At 44.3% G+C, this 15,616-nt stretch overlaps 1 protein-coding gene and 1 long non-coding RNA gene across 2 annotated transcripts in view; both read right to left on the reverse strand.

Moving 5' to 3' along the window:
* The window catches only part of LOC309345223, a 434,352-nt gene that overhangs the window by 112,138 nt on the left and 306,598 nt on the right, over nucleotides 1-15,616 (reverse strand). The gene's annotated exons all lie outside the window — the stretch shown is intronic.
* NTSR1 (neurotensin receptor 1) overlaps nucleotides 1-15,616 on the reverse strand; it is a 117,084-nt gene that overhangs the window by 5,250 nt on the left and 96,218 nt on the right. The window contains exon 2 of the mRNA XM_081867958.1: nucleotides 14,208-14,409. Within this exon, the coding sequence (XP_081724084.1) occupies nucleotides 14,208-14,409 (202 nt within the window). The remainder of the gene's footprint in view (nucleotides 1-14,207; nucleotides 14,410-15,616) is intronic.

Genomic DNA, 15,616 nt, shown 5'->3' on the forward strand with positions numbered 1-15,616 from the left:
CCAGAAATTTGGTGGTTTGCTGTGGGTAGGATTCCTGCACTTCAGGGGGTTGGACTAGATGGCCCTTGGGGGTCCCTTCCAACTCTGATTCTCTGATACTATGATTCAAGTCCATCATTCAGCTTAGAAAGCATCACTTCCTTTCTTTTTTGGGCCTCACTGTTACCTCTCCCTCTGACAGCACTTCATGCCTGAGGACCACCTGTTCAGCAGGAGTTCAACCCAAGCCAGAAAACAAACAAACAAACAAACAAACAAACAAACAAACAAACAAACCGCAAGCCCATCTGTCGTGTTGAGAAAGAAAACTGGACCATTCTTTGGAAACCTGCAGCATGACATGGCTGAAGACTGAGCCTATTTCCAATAAGCAGAAAAATCCATTTCGGAATCTGATCTTTTAATTTGTTAGGGCTTTGAAAACAACCTTCTCATCTGGAGGCAATAAGCTGTTTGAAAGACTTCTGTAATGATGGAATGGTATCATAGACATTTTGATATATGAGCGCTCTCCATGGTACTGAAAACAGCAGATAGTATTTTGCAGCTTAGAGCTGAAACAGCAAGGCAGATAGGACTGGGTGAAACTATGGGTCACTAAATTGACTTAATGTAACACAGAGGTACTAAATATTAGTGCAGGAGGTATCTATAACCTATCAGACAACACCTGCAGCATTTGAGATGGCATTCTGCCTACCCCTTCTCCAAGTCGCACCATAAAAGTAAGTAGGGGAGATTCCTGCTTCATTCTTCCCTAGAGTCAAGTGCATCAGTCCCCAGAAACCACAATGCAGAGCAGGTGAAACAAACTGTACAAAGAGCCAATAGCAGGCAAATTAAAAATCCCTACTCAGCCCCAAAGCAACCTATTAGATAATGACCCTGTATGACAGGTGTCAGGGACTGGTCTGAATAGGATGCCAGAGGCTGGTCTGACTCTGAAGATGGAGGAATGCAATCACAGACAGAGCAGCTTCTAACAGAGGGGGAGGGGAGGATCCCCCTTGCTTTCCATGTTCCCAGAAGCAGTGAGACCAGCAGATTCAGAGGCTGCACAGTCAGGGGAAGAGCTGGACAGCTTTGAGATAGTAGCTAGGCAACCAGGAGGGAGGGAGTGTTTAGGAGATTTTTAATCTTTGTTGGAAGCTGCCCAGAGTGGCTAGGGAAGCCCAGCCAAATGGGCGGGGTACAAATAATAAATTATTATATTATATTCTTGAGAGTGGTGGAGAAGTCCCTCCCTCCCACCAAACTCGGAGGACTGAAAGGATCAAGGAACAAAGGAAGTGCAGGGGAGGGACAGGTGGCTGATGGCATACTTTTTGCTGCAGAAGGGGAGGAGATTCAGAGTGAGCAACTGCCATCCGTGGGGAGGGTTGCTTAATGCTGCTCTCAGTATGTTGACCTAAATAAAACGGACTATAAACCTGCCAGAGGCTCACTACTCCTTATCAGAAGCTACTGGAGGGAGGGGAAAACTCCTGTGCCTGCCAGCATTCCTGACAATAGGTTAGGCTGAGAGGTAGTGACCAACCCAAAGTCTCTAACACTAGTTTCTCCATATGTGAATCATCAGCTTTGCATCCAGAAGGTCCCAGGCTCAGTTCCCAACATCTGGGAATGTCCCTTGTCTGAAATCCTGGAGAGCTGCTGCTGGTTAGTGTAGACAATACTGAGCTAGATGGAGAACTGGTTAGTCTCAAGGTAAGGAGGCATCCTGCCTTCTATGTTTCAGGTCTGACCAACATTACAGGTACATGCTTTTCAACATCTATATGCAGCCGCTGGGAGAGAACACCAGGGGGGTTTGGGCTGGGTGTCTAGCAATATGTGGATGATACCCAGCTCTACCTCTCTTTCAAATCAGAACCAGTGAAGGTGGTGAAGGTCCTGTGTGAGTGTCTGGAGGTGGTTGGAGGATGGATGGCGGCTAACAGATTGAAGTTGAATCCTGACAAGACAGAAGTACTGTTTTGGGGGGACAGGAGGCAGGCAGGTGTGGAGGATTCCCTGGTCCTGAATGGGGTAACTGTGCCCCTGAAGGACCAGGTGTGCAGCCTGGGAGTCATTTTGGACTCACAGCTGTCCATGGAGGCACAGGTCCAGGGCAGCTGTTTACCAGCTCCAACTGGTACGCAGGCTGAGACCCTATCTGCCCGTGGACTCCAGAGTGGTGCATGCTCTGGTTATCTCCCGCTTGGACTACTGCAATGCACTCTACATGGGGCTACCTTTGAAGGTGACCTGGAAACTACAACTAATCCAGAATGCAGCAGCTAGACTAGTGACTGGGAGCGGCCACCGAGACCACATAACACCGGTCTTGAAAGACCTACATTGGCTTGCAGTACATTTCTGAGCACAATTCAAAGTGTTGGTGCTGACCTTTAAAGCCCTAAACAGCCTGAGTCCAGTATATCTGAAGGAGCGTCTCCACCCCCATCATTCTACCTGGACACTGAGGTCCAGCACCAAGGGCCTTCTGGTGGTTCCCTCACTGCGAAAAGTTAAGTTACAGGGAACCAGACAGAGGGCCTTCTTGGTAGTGACACCTGCCCTGTGGAATGCCCTCCCTCCAGATGTCATAGAGGGACAGCCGACTAGCAGACTTTTATAAGACATTTGAAGGAAGCCCTGTTTAGGGAAGCTTTTAATATTTGATGCATTACTGTATTTTAATATTTTGTTTGGAAGCTGCCCAGAGTGGCTGGGGAAACCCAGCCAGATGGGCGAGATATAAATAATAAATTATTATTATTATTCTAATAATTGCTTAGCCTAAAATAGAAGAATGAGGCTGCAGTTTTGGTTTTGGCTCTCTGGGCTTTGCATCCCTGCTGCCACAGATCAAGGCTAGGGGCCAAGTAGGCAAAGATCTACTTGGAGCCTTTATATTGAGGATATAAATGAGACTTGCATGGAACTGTCCGCAGAACTGTATCCAAGGTGACCAAATCTCTCTCTCTCTTTGCACCTCCAAGTTTATCTCAGATAAACTCTAATTGCATGTCTCAATTTTTAATAGCAGTGTGATTGCATTGAATATTACAACATTACCATAAATAGGTTACTAATTGGTTATTTATTTTCTGAGTCATGGCAACTAATTTTATATACCAATAGGTAGATATAGAGTCTAATTGCAGAGAAGTTCTTTAAGAATAGGCCACAAACAAGCATTCAGATCTCTGCCAATTCATCCCAGTTCCTTCCTGTAGAGTTCCATGACAAGTCTGGAACAGGACAAATATTAAATTTCCATAATTTCTAAATCCTGATCCAAAAATTCTGGCAGCCAGTAGAAATTCTGCTTGACATTTCAAGGAATCAACTTACTATCTGTTCTTACATTAACAAGCATGACATATGATTGGCATCTCTACATTTCCAAGACTTTTTATTTCCCCCCCATGAATCCTTGATATTTCTGCCCTTAGCTGCTACTACCATCTTAATTTTTGCACGCAGAAAAAATGCACATAGCCCTAAAGACTACACAATCCATGATGCAGTGGGGGTGTGAAAGGATGGGCATACATTCAGTGAACCATCTATGCCACCTGTTGGTACCTCACATCCAGGTACAGGCACTTCAGAGAATGAACACTTTGCTGTGTCAGTGCCATGGGTTTGTTTGTTTCTTCCTGAGGAACTTGAGCAGATTTTTGGAGAACCAGATCCATATCATTGGTTCTTAGCTACGAAAGGTAAATGGCTCATCCATGTTTAGAAGCAGTATACCACCAAATGGAGGCAAAAATGAAGAGAAAACATCTTGTTGCAGGAGTGCCTTGCTTTCAGAAGCACTCACATAGGCCATGGTGACAACTGTCCCCTTTCATCTTCTGCCTCCAGCTTCTTACAGTCACAGGGCCTTCTTGGTAGTGGTGCCCACCCTGTGGAATGCCCTCCCATTGGATGTCGAGGATATAAATAACTATACAGCTTTCAGAAGCCATCTTAAGGCAGCCCTCTATCGGGAAGTTTTTTAAAGTTTGATGTTTTATAATTAATAATAATAATAATAATAATAATAATATTTTTTTATTTATATCCCGCCCTCCCCAGCCGAAGCCAGGCTCAGAGCGGCTGACAACAATAAAAGTAACACAGTTTACATAAAATCGCAATCAATTAATTGAAATGCATTCTAAAATCAATTATTCTAAAATCAAAATCAAATTAATGGCAACCATTGGGCAAGAGTTCTCTGAGGATTACTGAAGGAGGAGGGTCAGACCGCACCTTGGCCAAAGGCCTGGTGAAACAGCTCTGTCTTGCAGGCCCTGTGGAAAGATGTCAAGTCCCACAGGGCCCTAGTCTCTTTTGACAGAGCGTTCCACCAGATCGGGGCCACGGCCAAAAAAGCCCTGGCTCTGGTTGAGGCCAGCCTAACCTCCCTGTGGCCCGGGATCTCCAAGATGTTTTTATTTGAAGACCATAAGGTCCTCCGTGGGACATACCAGGAGAGGCGGTCCCGTAGGTACGAGGGTCCTAGGCCATATAGGGCTTTAAAGGTTAAAACCAGCACCTTAAACCTGATCCAGTACTCCACCGGGAGCCAGTGCAACTGGTATAGCACCGGGTGAATGTGACCCCGCAGCAAGGACCCCGTAAGGAGTCCTGCTGCGGCATTCTGCAGCCACTGGAGTTTCTGGCCACATGCTATTGACAGACCACCCCTCCTAGGGTGGGGAACCTCAGGCCTCTCACCCTGATCCTTTGAACCTCTCCCCAGGCAACACCCTTCAGTGGCCTTCTTCTAGGCTAGTGTGTGTACTTGAGCTCGGATAAGGCCTCTTGCTTGTCTGGATGTCAACAGGGCTGTGGGGCAGCTTTGACTTAGGCCTTTAATCACACCAACTGCTACTGAGCATGTGACTGCATTTCTTCACATTCATCCATCCCTGCCTTTGGCTCTCTTCCCTTCCTCCCACTGCTAAAACTTGGACTGTAAGCTCCTTGCAGGCATAGACCTACCTCTGTTTGTTTGCAGAACTCCGCAAACCCTGACACACATTGATGGTGCTGCATGCAGAAGGATACATAAGAACTACAGCCACCTATAGGCATAATTTTCTGGGGCTCACACAAAATAAGTTTATCGCCTCCAAGGCAGGAAAAGGCGAGTAGCTCTTAGAAAACCAATGGCACCCCAGGTGAGTTCTTTGAAGTTTTCCCACTTGGGTGGTATTGGCAAATGAGCTGAAAGGCTACGATCCCAGGCAGAGCAACCTGTTTAATGAATTGCCAAATGAGCTTAATTCACAAACTGGCACAAGCCAATAAATTGTTTGGAACTGGATCTGCCTAATTAGCCTGGGGAATTAGCCTGGGGAGGGAAAGGGAAAAAAGTACAGACCTGTTTATTGACCAATAAAAGTTTTAAATCTCTCCAGAGCTACAGCTTTTTTTTGTTCAAGGGTTAGGGCTGATTCAGCTGTCCCCACAGCTATAATAATAATAATAATAATAATAATAATAATAATAATAATAATAATTTGTACCCAGCCCATCTGGCTGGGTTTCCCCAGCCACTCTGGGCGGCTTCCAACAAAATATTAAAATACAATAGTCTGTCAAACATTAAAAGCTTCCCGAAACAGGGCTGTCTTCAGATGTCTTCAAAAAGTCTGGTAGTTGTTTTTCTCTATGACATCTGGTGGGAGGGCGTTCCACAGGTGCCACTACTGAGAAGGCCCTCTGCCTGGTTCCCTGTAACTTTGCTTCTCACAGTGAGGGAACCACCAGAAGGCCCTTGGAGCTACACCTCAGTGTCAAGCAGAACGATGGGGCTGGAGATGCTCCTTCAGGTATACTGGACCGGGTCAGGTTAGGGCTTTAAAGGTCAGCACCGACACTTTGAATTGTGCTCGGAAACGTACTGGTCAATGAGGTTCTCACATGGCATCACACCCCATCTTAAGAACAGAATCCTGCTGGGCTGCAGGATCATGAGGAGTGTTTCTGTGCTTCAGAAATTATAGAGATAATATAAAATGAAAGTTGAAATGTTTGTGAGAAAGGAATGTGAAGGATTGTGTTTGCAAGAAAACCAAGAGATTAGGACAGAATAAAACGTATGCAGGAGCTATTGCTATAACAGTTGAGGATAAAGGGAGGGGACGATAAGAATGTTGCTATGCCTTGTGATTAAACCAGTAGAAGCTAGTAGAAGGAAGTTCTGCCATATTTAGACACATCTGCCCCTTTGCTTGTAAGTGTATAAATGTTTGTGCTTTTCCCTATTTTGTATGCCACTCCTCAACTATTTGCAAACCCAAATAAATGTCCTGTTTGACTGGCAATTGGCTTCTGGATCTTATTGGCCATGCAGCCTGATTCCACAGGGTATTGGACCCCAATATTTCCCCAACATCTGCAAGAGTATTATCCATTTCCTAGGAAGAAATTGTGGCATTAATGTGAAAGCCTCCAATAGGCTCTGTTCTGGCTCTTACTTGTAAGTAAGAAATAGATGTTTATTCAGACACAGACTCAGGAGCAGACACAAAGCTCAAGGGTCACGGTTCAGGAGTTCAAGAGTAGAGCAAGAAGCTTGGAAGTGGATGGAAGCAACAAAGATGTCCCAACAAGTTTCCATGCCCCACCCGCCAAGCTTTTAAAGATGAGTCATGGCATGAGGATCAGTGTTCCAGGATGATAGGAATTGTAGCCCAACAACATTTGGAGAGCTGTGAGTTCCTGAGTCCTGTTGCTGGGAGTGGTAGTTAGAGAGAGGGTGTGTGTCTGTGGATGTGACATACAGTGATGGCCTGGGATTCAGACTCGGAGGCTGAACCTGAGGAATCCCAGCCTGCACAGGAGTCCCCGCCTCCAGAACCAGCTGAGCCGGGGCTGGGGCTTGAGCCTGAAGGGTCCTCACCTGTGCTGGATCCTCAGGTGCAGGCACCAGCTGAGTCTGCTCTGGCTCCTGAGGTGATGGAGGACCTATTGCCTGCAGGTGCTCCACTCTCAGCCCCGTCAGGGGAAGCTGAGGTTGCCTCTGTGTCTGGTAACCCTCCAGCCTCTCCTGAGCTGCAGAGGCTCAGGGCAGAGAGGCGGAGGGAACTAAGTTCCCACAGGAGGAGTGCTCGCCTCCACGCCAGGAGAGGCGAGTCACTTGTGGACCGGGGCCGCCCTATGCCTCGGGGCAGATAAAAGCCACCCAGCCCCAGTCCCAGGTTGCGGGAGCAACATTGTTGGTAGCCTGTTCCTGTCTGAACCCTGTCCTGCTCTTCTCCCAGAGTTCCTGACCTCACCCGACTCCCTGCCTTGGACCCAGCTTCAGTTTTGACAGACAGCCTCCATACCGCACCCTCAACCTTGGACTGGACTCGGACCTCGCTGCACGGTTAACCCTCGGGACCAGCACAGATACCCTCTCAATATTATTCATTGGTTTCTGCTGACATTTCCCATGCCAGGCAGGAATAACGATTGGAGTGTAGCAACCTGCTGGCAGCAGAAGGAGGGTGAGCATTATAATGATCAGGGATGTTATAATCCCAGGGACAAGTGGAGCCAGAGCACTTGATAAGGTTTAGGGGCTCTAGAACATAGGTCAATAAATGAGAGTCCTGGGTTACAAGTTAGTTCCAGGCCCAGCAAAATGATTTCTGTTCACTGGTTCCCTCCAGCAGAACTGCCAGGTCCTCAGCTTTTCATTTAGACAGACAAGTAGTTTCTATTTCTCATTGTTGTACAGAAACAGTTTCTTTAAAAAAAAATGAAAGCCAAGGCAGAGCCTGATAAGAGCTCAGCTGCCTAAGATATTCTATGTGTGCTTACGCAAGTTATCTTTGTTCTACACTCCTTTTAAAATTTCATTTGCAATTTGATTTCAGGGCTTAATTTTGATGTTTTTTAAAAAAACTGTTTCAAATATGTTTTGCTGATTGTCTTAACTGCATGCTGAACTCAACAGGGGGCTAATCCTAGAAGGTAGGAAATGAACACCAAGTAATTTGGATTCATTATCCAACTTGTAATGACATTTGGGGCCACCTGAAGCAGACTTCAAAGACAAGTGGGGTGCCACAGAGTTCTGACCTGGGCACAGTGTGGTTCAACATCTTTATAAATGACTTGGATGAAAGAATAGAGGGTATGTTCATCTCTGCAGATGACACCAAACTGGGAGGGGTAGCTAATACCTCAGAAGAGAGAATTGGGATTCAAGATGACCTTAACAGATTAGAGAACCAGCTAAAGCTAGCAAAATGAATTTCAGGAGGGTTCTACAATTAGGCAGAAAGAACCAGCTGTACATATATAAGATGGGGGACACCTGGCTTGCCAGTAGCACATATGAAAAGGATTTAGAGCTTTTAGTAGATCACAAGCATAATAGGAGTCAACAGTGTGATGCAACAGCAAAGAAAACTAATACTATTCTAGGCTGTCCAGTTCTGGGCACCACAATTTAAAAATGATATTGACAAGCTGGAATGTGTGCAGAGGAAGGGCACCCAAGACGATGAAGTGTCTGAAAACCAAGTATATTGCTTCCAGCCCTTTCGTGACATAATTAATAAATCAATACAATTTCACCACAGCAAAGAGTAAAAGGAATAACATGGTTTTTGGTGGAAGCCAAACTGCAGCAGAATAGAAGCAGGGCTGCCAAGAAGGTGGATCAGAACGGAAATTGATGGCTTCTTACCCCCGTACCCAACACAGACTTGAGTCCTGTGTTCCCTGACCACAAGTTATTTCACATCCACGAATAATCATAGTTTAGAGGTCCCGGGCCCTAAGGAAGTCAGATTATCCTCCACCAGGGCCAGGGCCTTCTCAGTGGTGGCTCCGACCTGGTGGAATGCTCTGTCCCATGAGACCAGGGCCCTGCAGGATTTAACTTCCTTCCACAGGGCCTGTAAGACAGAGCTATTCCACCTGGCTTTCAATTTGAACTTAGCCTGATCTTTTATTCCCCTCCCCCCCTTTTTTGTGTGAAGACTACCCGTTCTGGGATCCAACAGCTAATTCTCCCCTGGTCTCCTCGCTGGCCCAAATTTAGCCAGCTAGCCCTGGTGATCATCTAACGTTTAATGGATGGATCCCCCCCCCCCCAAAAAAAATTGATTTTTGAATTCTGAATTTATTGATATTCACATTTTATACTGTATTTTATGCTGGCTTTTTGTTGCATCAATTAAGTGTTTTAAGTTTGTTGTTAGCCACCCTGAGCCTGGTTTTCTGAACCAGGAATGGCGGGGTATAAATAAACATTTTTTATTATTATTATTATTATTATTATTATTATTATTATTACCCATCCAGACGAACCACTATTCCCCATAGTCCCCCATTCTAGTGCAAGAGTTCTAGCTTAGCATATACACATCTATGTGGTGTATCTGCTGTTAAACTGGAGCTCAGCATAGTTCCTCACACAAATACTTTGCAGTTTACTTTTCCTCCCTGTTTCTTTCATTCTCTATATTTTGTAGATCTGCACTAACCAGCTGAAACCCTGTGGCCATGGAACATTTATCCAAAGGTGCAAATATGTAATTTTCAGTGCCGATAACAAAAAATTAAGTCCCCCCCCCCATTTTCTCTAGATAACTAGCCCTTTAGTGAGTAGACACAGTGAGGCATGAGAGTATTTAGTGTATGATTTCACCTCGGTGGTCTTATGCCAATAGTGCCCAGACAATATTTCTTTTTCTCAATGGATTCTGTACAGCATTGTGTGTGTGCTTTGATTTTTGGAGGGAGAAGGAATGTTGCAATTTGCTCCTTTAATAGCTTGCTGTACGTTACAGAGTTTAGATTGATTGAGCCTCCTTTGTGTATGACAGGGGAATAGAAGGCAGTTTTACTATTCTCCAGCCATCCATGCTCCCTGTAGGCTTTCAAATGTGCCAGCCGTAAGTCTTACTTGAAGTAAAACAGAGAGCTATCGCGGGGGGTGGCGACAAGAGGAAGAATATACTTCCTTCCCTGCATGCAATTCTGTGTGGTTATGGAAAGAATAGAATGAATTTTTAAGATCATTTTGTTTCAGGTGTGCTGTAAAATGCTAAATGAGATGTTAATGATTTATGACCCAGGTCTCTGCATGGTTACTTGGGAGTTATTCCTGTTTTATTCAGGTGGCCTTACTCATAAGAAAGTGGGCAAAGAATGGCAGCCCAGGCCCCAATGAGATGAGTAAGTCCCATTGCTTGCACATGGAGCTTAGTCACAGCTAATGTAGCTGAGCATTAGTTCGGCCCAACCATTTATCAGTAGATGTCGGGGAGGGAAATGGCCTTTCTGTGTTGAATACAATGGGTGTGGGGGTTTTTGCATGCAGGAGAGCTTCCCAGTTTACAAATTCATATACTGTATTTTTCGGTGCATAAGACTATATTTCCCCACAATGTTTTTAAGTTTAAAATTGGGGGTTGTCTTATACACGGAATGTTGCAAAATGTTTATTTCATAATTTTGGGCTCAAAAAATAGGGGTCGTCTTATACATGGGGGCATCTTATACACGAAAAATACGGTAACCAACTGCAGTGTTTCTCAAATTTGCATTTCATTGCATTACATGTGCATTTGAATTTCCCTCGGTTAAAGTGAACTGGAAATTTGAACCCAGCCTATTTGGAATCAACGAAAGCACCAAACCCAAAGCTCATTTTAAGAATATGCATTTGCAGAGGATGCATTGCAACCGTCCTCCTATAGGGACCCGCTCCTGTTCAAGGTCCTAGCCTGCCATTCCCTCCAAGCAAATCATTCTGTTCCTCCTCCCTCCTGTTCCATTTTTCTTTTCCAGCTGTCACTCTGTTTTCCATGGCTGCTGAACATACTCAGCTCTTACTAAGCTATTTTGAGACTTGGGTTTTTATTGTTGCTGCTGCTGTTACTCCCTTTGTTCTGGGTTTTTTTTTTTTTTTAATATAATGATGTATTTGTATTTCTGATAAACTCAGAGTTGATCTTAGGGTTATGGTATGAACCTAACAACAACAACAACAACAACAACAACAATTTATACACCACCCATCTGACTGGGTTTCCCCAACCACTCTGGGCAGCTCCCAACCGAATATTAAAAATGCAATACAGCATTAAACATTACTTCCCTAAACAGGGCTGCCTTCAGGGAGAAATCTGTAATTTTCATTGTCCCCGAGAGGGGGCAATGACAATAAAGATATTATTATTATTATTATTATTATTATTATTATTATTATTATTATTATTATTAATTTTCTGCTACTGCTGTCTAGGTTGTAACTTGCTTTAAATATGAGGTTTAACAATAATAACAATATAATTGGCAGCTACAGTATATGGAACTGTGTGAATGGAAGCGGATTCTATTTAAGTAATGAAATAATGACTGTGTTGAACATGACACGTAGACCTGTGTTTTAATTATATTGTAAAATCTAATAAAATATCAATTCTGGGTGGTTGTTTTCCCCCTAGAATCATCGAATCATAGAGTTGGAAGAGACCACAAGGGCCATCGAGTCCAACCCCCTGCCAAGCAGGAAACACCATCAGAGCACTCCTGACATATGGTTGTCAAGCCTCTGCTTAAAGACCTCCGAACAAGGAGACTCCACCACACTCCTTGGCAGCAAATTCCACTGTCGAACAGCTATTACTGTCAGGAAGTTCTTCCTAATGTTTAGGTGGAATCTTCTTTCTTGTAGTTTGGATCCATTGCTCCGTGTCCGCTTCTCTGGAGCAGCAGAAAACAACCTTTCTCCCTCCTCTATATGACATCCTTTTATATATTTGAACATGGCTATCATATCACCCCTTAACCTCCTCTTCTCCAGGCTAAACATGCCCAGCTCCCTTAGCCGTTCCTCATAAGGCATCGTTTCCAGGCCTTTGACCACTTTGGTTGCCCTCCTCTGGACACATTCCAGTTTGTCAGTGTCCTTCTTGAACTGTGGTGCCCAGAACTGGACACAGTACTCCAGGTGAGGTCTGACCAGAGCAGAATACAGTGGCACTATTACTTCCCTTGATCTAGATGCTATACTCCTATTGATGCAGCCCAGAATTGCATTGGCTTTTTTAGCTGCCGCGTCACACTGTTGGCTCATGTCAAGTTTGTGGTCAACCAAGACTCCTAGATCCTTTTCACATGTACTGCTCTCAAGCCAGTACATGTGCTTTCAGTATTTGCATTGGGAACTCGTTTAGCTAGGACTGCTGCATTGTTAAAGTATTCTTTTGTTCATTCACAGATTAGCAGCTTTAAAAGAAATCCCAGATATGATTAATATCTTAACACTGGTATTTATTCGAGGATAATTAACAACTAGTTCACACTGAGACCTTAGCAGAAGCTCAAATAGTAATGTGCAGTAGGACAGTCATAAGAACAAGAGAAGAGGCTGCTGGATTAGGCCAGTTACCCATCTAGTCCAGCCTCTTGTTCTCACAGAGGCCAGCCAGATGATCAGGGGAAGCTTGCAAGCAGACCCTGAGTGCAATAAGTGGTACGCAGGCTAAGACCCTACTTGCCCGCTGACTGTCTCACCAAAGTGGTGCCTGCTCTGGTTATCTCCCACTTGGACTACTGCAATGCGCTCTACGTGGGGCTACCTTTGAAGCTGACCCGGAAACTGCAATTAAACCAGAATGCGGCAGCTAGACTGGTGACTGGGGGCAGCCACAGAGACCACATAACACCGGTCCTGAGAGATCTGCATTGGCTCCCAGTACGTTTCCGAGCACAATTCAAAGTGTTGGTGCTGACCTTTAAAGCCCTAAACGGCCTTGGCCCAGTATACGTGAAGGAGCGTCTCCACCCCCATTGTTCAGCTCCGGCACTGAGATCCAGTGCTGAGGGCCTTCTGGTGGTTCTCTCATTGCCAGAAGCAAAGCTACAGGGAACTAGGCAGAGGGCCTTCTCGGTAGTGGCACCCACCCTGTGGAACACCCTCCCTTCAGATGTGAAGGAAATAAGCAGCTATCCTATCTTTAAAGGACATCTGAAGGCAGCCCTGTTTAGGGAAGTTTTTAATATTTAATGCTGTACTGTTTTTAACATTTGATTGGGAGCTGCCCAGAGTGGCTGGAGAGACTCAGCCAGATGGGTGGGGTATAAATAATAATAAATTATTATTATTATTATTATTATTATTATTATTATTATTATTATGCTCTCCCATCCTAGCAAGTGGTAGTCTGTGGAGGTAGAACACAGTATTGCAGGTTAGTCATCATGGATCGCAGAGACTATAGGCAAGAGTGACTCATTTGGCCTTACCTGGATCACAGGATCATGCATTCTAGGACAGCACAGGAAATTTTTGCTATCACTTTTCTTAAAAAACATGTATCTAATGTGATTTCAAGGAGAAGGTGTACAGTGGAGACATCCTCCAGTGTACACAGTAACACAGTTTTCAGTGTATCTTCTAAGCAAAACCAATGTTATGAAACCTTTGCCAACTGCCCATGTTCCAATCCAAGATGTCCCATTTAATAAGAGGTAGTTGAAAGACTAAGGGACGCGGGTGGCGCTGTGGGTAAAACCTCAGCGCCTAGGGCTTGCCGATCGTATGGTCGGCGGTTTGAATCCCCGCGGCGGGGTGAGCTCCCGTCGTTTGGTCCCAGCTCCTGCCCACCTAACAGTTCGAAAGCACTCTTAAGTGACAGTAGATAAAGTACCGCTTTATAGCGGGAAGGTAAACGGCATTTCCGTGTGCTGCGCTGGTGCTGGCTCACCAGAGCAGCTTCGTCACGCTGGCCACGTGACCCGGAAGTGTCTCCGGACAGCGCTGGCCCCCGGCCTCTTAAGTGAGATGGGCGCACAACCCTAGAGTCGGACACAACTGGCCCGTATGGGCAGGGGTACCTTTACCTTTTTAGTTGAAAGACTTGAGCAATCCCCCTAACAGTGAACTCAGGTGTGGAGTGCCGATATAGTTTGAGCCAACATGGAGCTACTCATTATCAAGAGGGAGGCCTCTATATACTAAGGGGAACTTGGAAGGTATCTCCACAAACTTTGCCACCCACCCACAATCCATGATGGCAGCCATTTTGCTAGCCTAAAGCAAACAGGAGTTGGAAAATGCTTCATCAGTGAGGTGGGCATTCTGGAAGTTTGTTTTGAGAAGGTTAGTAGCCGGTAACTTCCAAGTCTCAAGTGCCAGACCTCAGCAAAAGAAAGTCTGTCAAGATATGCAGGAATCTAGGAAGAGGGCTTAAAGAGAAAGAGGAACTTACGTAAGACTCGGACGCCATGCTTCAGGGCTTGTATTCGGCCAGGCTCCATGGACATGCTGAGCATCGTTTGCTGGCCTCCAATAGTGCACACCTGGTTTTCTTGTGCGGCTTGCTTGAACATGATGATGAGCTGGTTAGCAATTATGGTGTTCAAGACGGAGATGACGACCATTGGGAAAACGAAGGAGATGAAAGCGTTGACCTGGATGAGAGAGGACAGATATCATCATCATCATCTTTTTTTAAATTTTTTTTATTGATAATTGCAATAGTTACAAACACAAACCAGAAACTAAACAAACTTATTTTAATTTAAATACTGCTAATGTCAAAATTGACATTTCAGCAACTTAGAAGTATAAAAATGGTTCTATAACCATTGAAACCTATACATCCATAATCACATCATGCAACTGGAATACACCAAAGGGCACTCCCATTCAAATATTAAAACATAACCAACCTATTAAAATAAGCAATAAAGCAACCCCATTGAGTACAATTTTTACCATGGAAAGTTGTGTCCTCATCAAGAGCATCATGAATTATATGCTAGCATTTAATAACAGTGGCAAACTACAACTGCAATAAAATAAAATAAAATAAAAAAGGAAGCTGGAAGGAAAAAAAAGGAAAGGCACGATTCTCCTCTTTCTTTAAGGAATGGTTGATCAAATAGGGAGATAGACAGGAATGTCAAAGCTCACAAAAATGTATTTGCCTAAGAGACACTAGACAGCACTTTGAGACTTTTTGCATTAATGGTTTCCCTTTTATCGGCTTCATAAAAGAAAACACAGTTTGAAGTTTGACTTGTATAAAAGTCTTTTCCGTATTGCAAATATTATATGTTTCTGTGCTTCTGTCTATTTTCCATACTTGGCAGAAGAAGAAAAAGTTGCTTCTAAGGTATTAAGTTTTTGCACCACAAAAAAATGGTTAGCTTTTGAGTTGTTGTTGTTGTTGTTGTTGTTGTTGTTGTTGTTGTTGTTGTTGTTGTTTTTAAATAGAGGATTAGACAAATACATTGTTGACCAGCCTATCAATAGCTGCTAACCAGGCTTACTTAAAAAGCACAACAATTGGCAACCCTACGATATTTATGAATACATAAAGATATTATAATGAGAAAACAACATATAAACATTAACATATTCCCTCCTTGCATAGCTCCCATCCTCCAATGGTTGTGGCAACAACTTTGGCAGCACAGTAACAGAAAGCAATAGTATACTCCCATCCACTAACCAGCATAGAAAAATAAAAACTCATCACTTCTCTCTTTAGCCCTAATCCAGAGGAATCTGCCATGTCAACCTGACTCAGATATTTCCTGGGTTCCCAAACCTCACAAAGTACTCAGCGCCCATATGTTGTTGGTGCTCTCAGTACATCACCTCATTCTCTAA

The sequence above is a fragment of the Podarcis erhardii genome (assembly GCF_964252035.2).
Source record: "Podarcis erhardii genome assembly, chromosome: 6".
NCBI classification, from domain to species: Eukaryota; Metazoa; Chordata; class Lepidosauria; order Squamata; family Lacertidae; genus Podarcis; species Podarcis erhardii.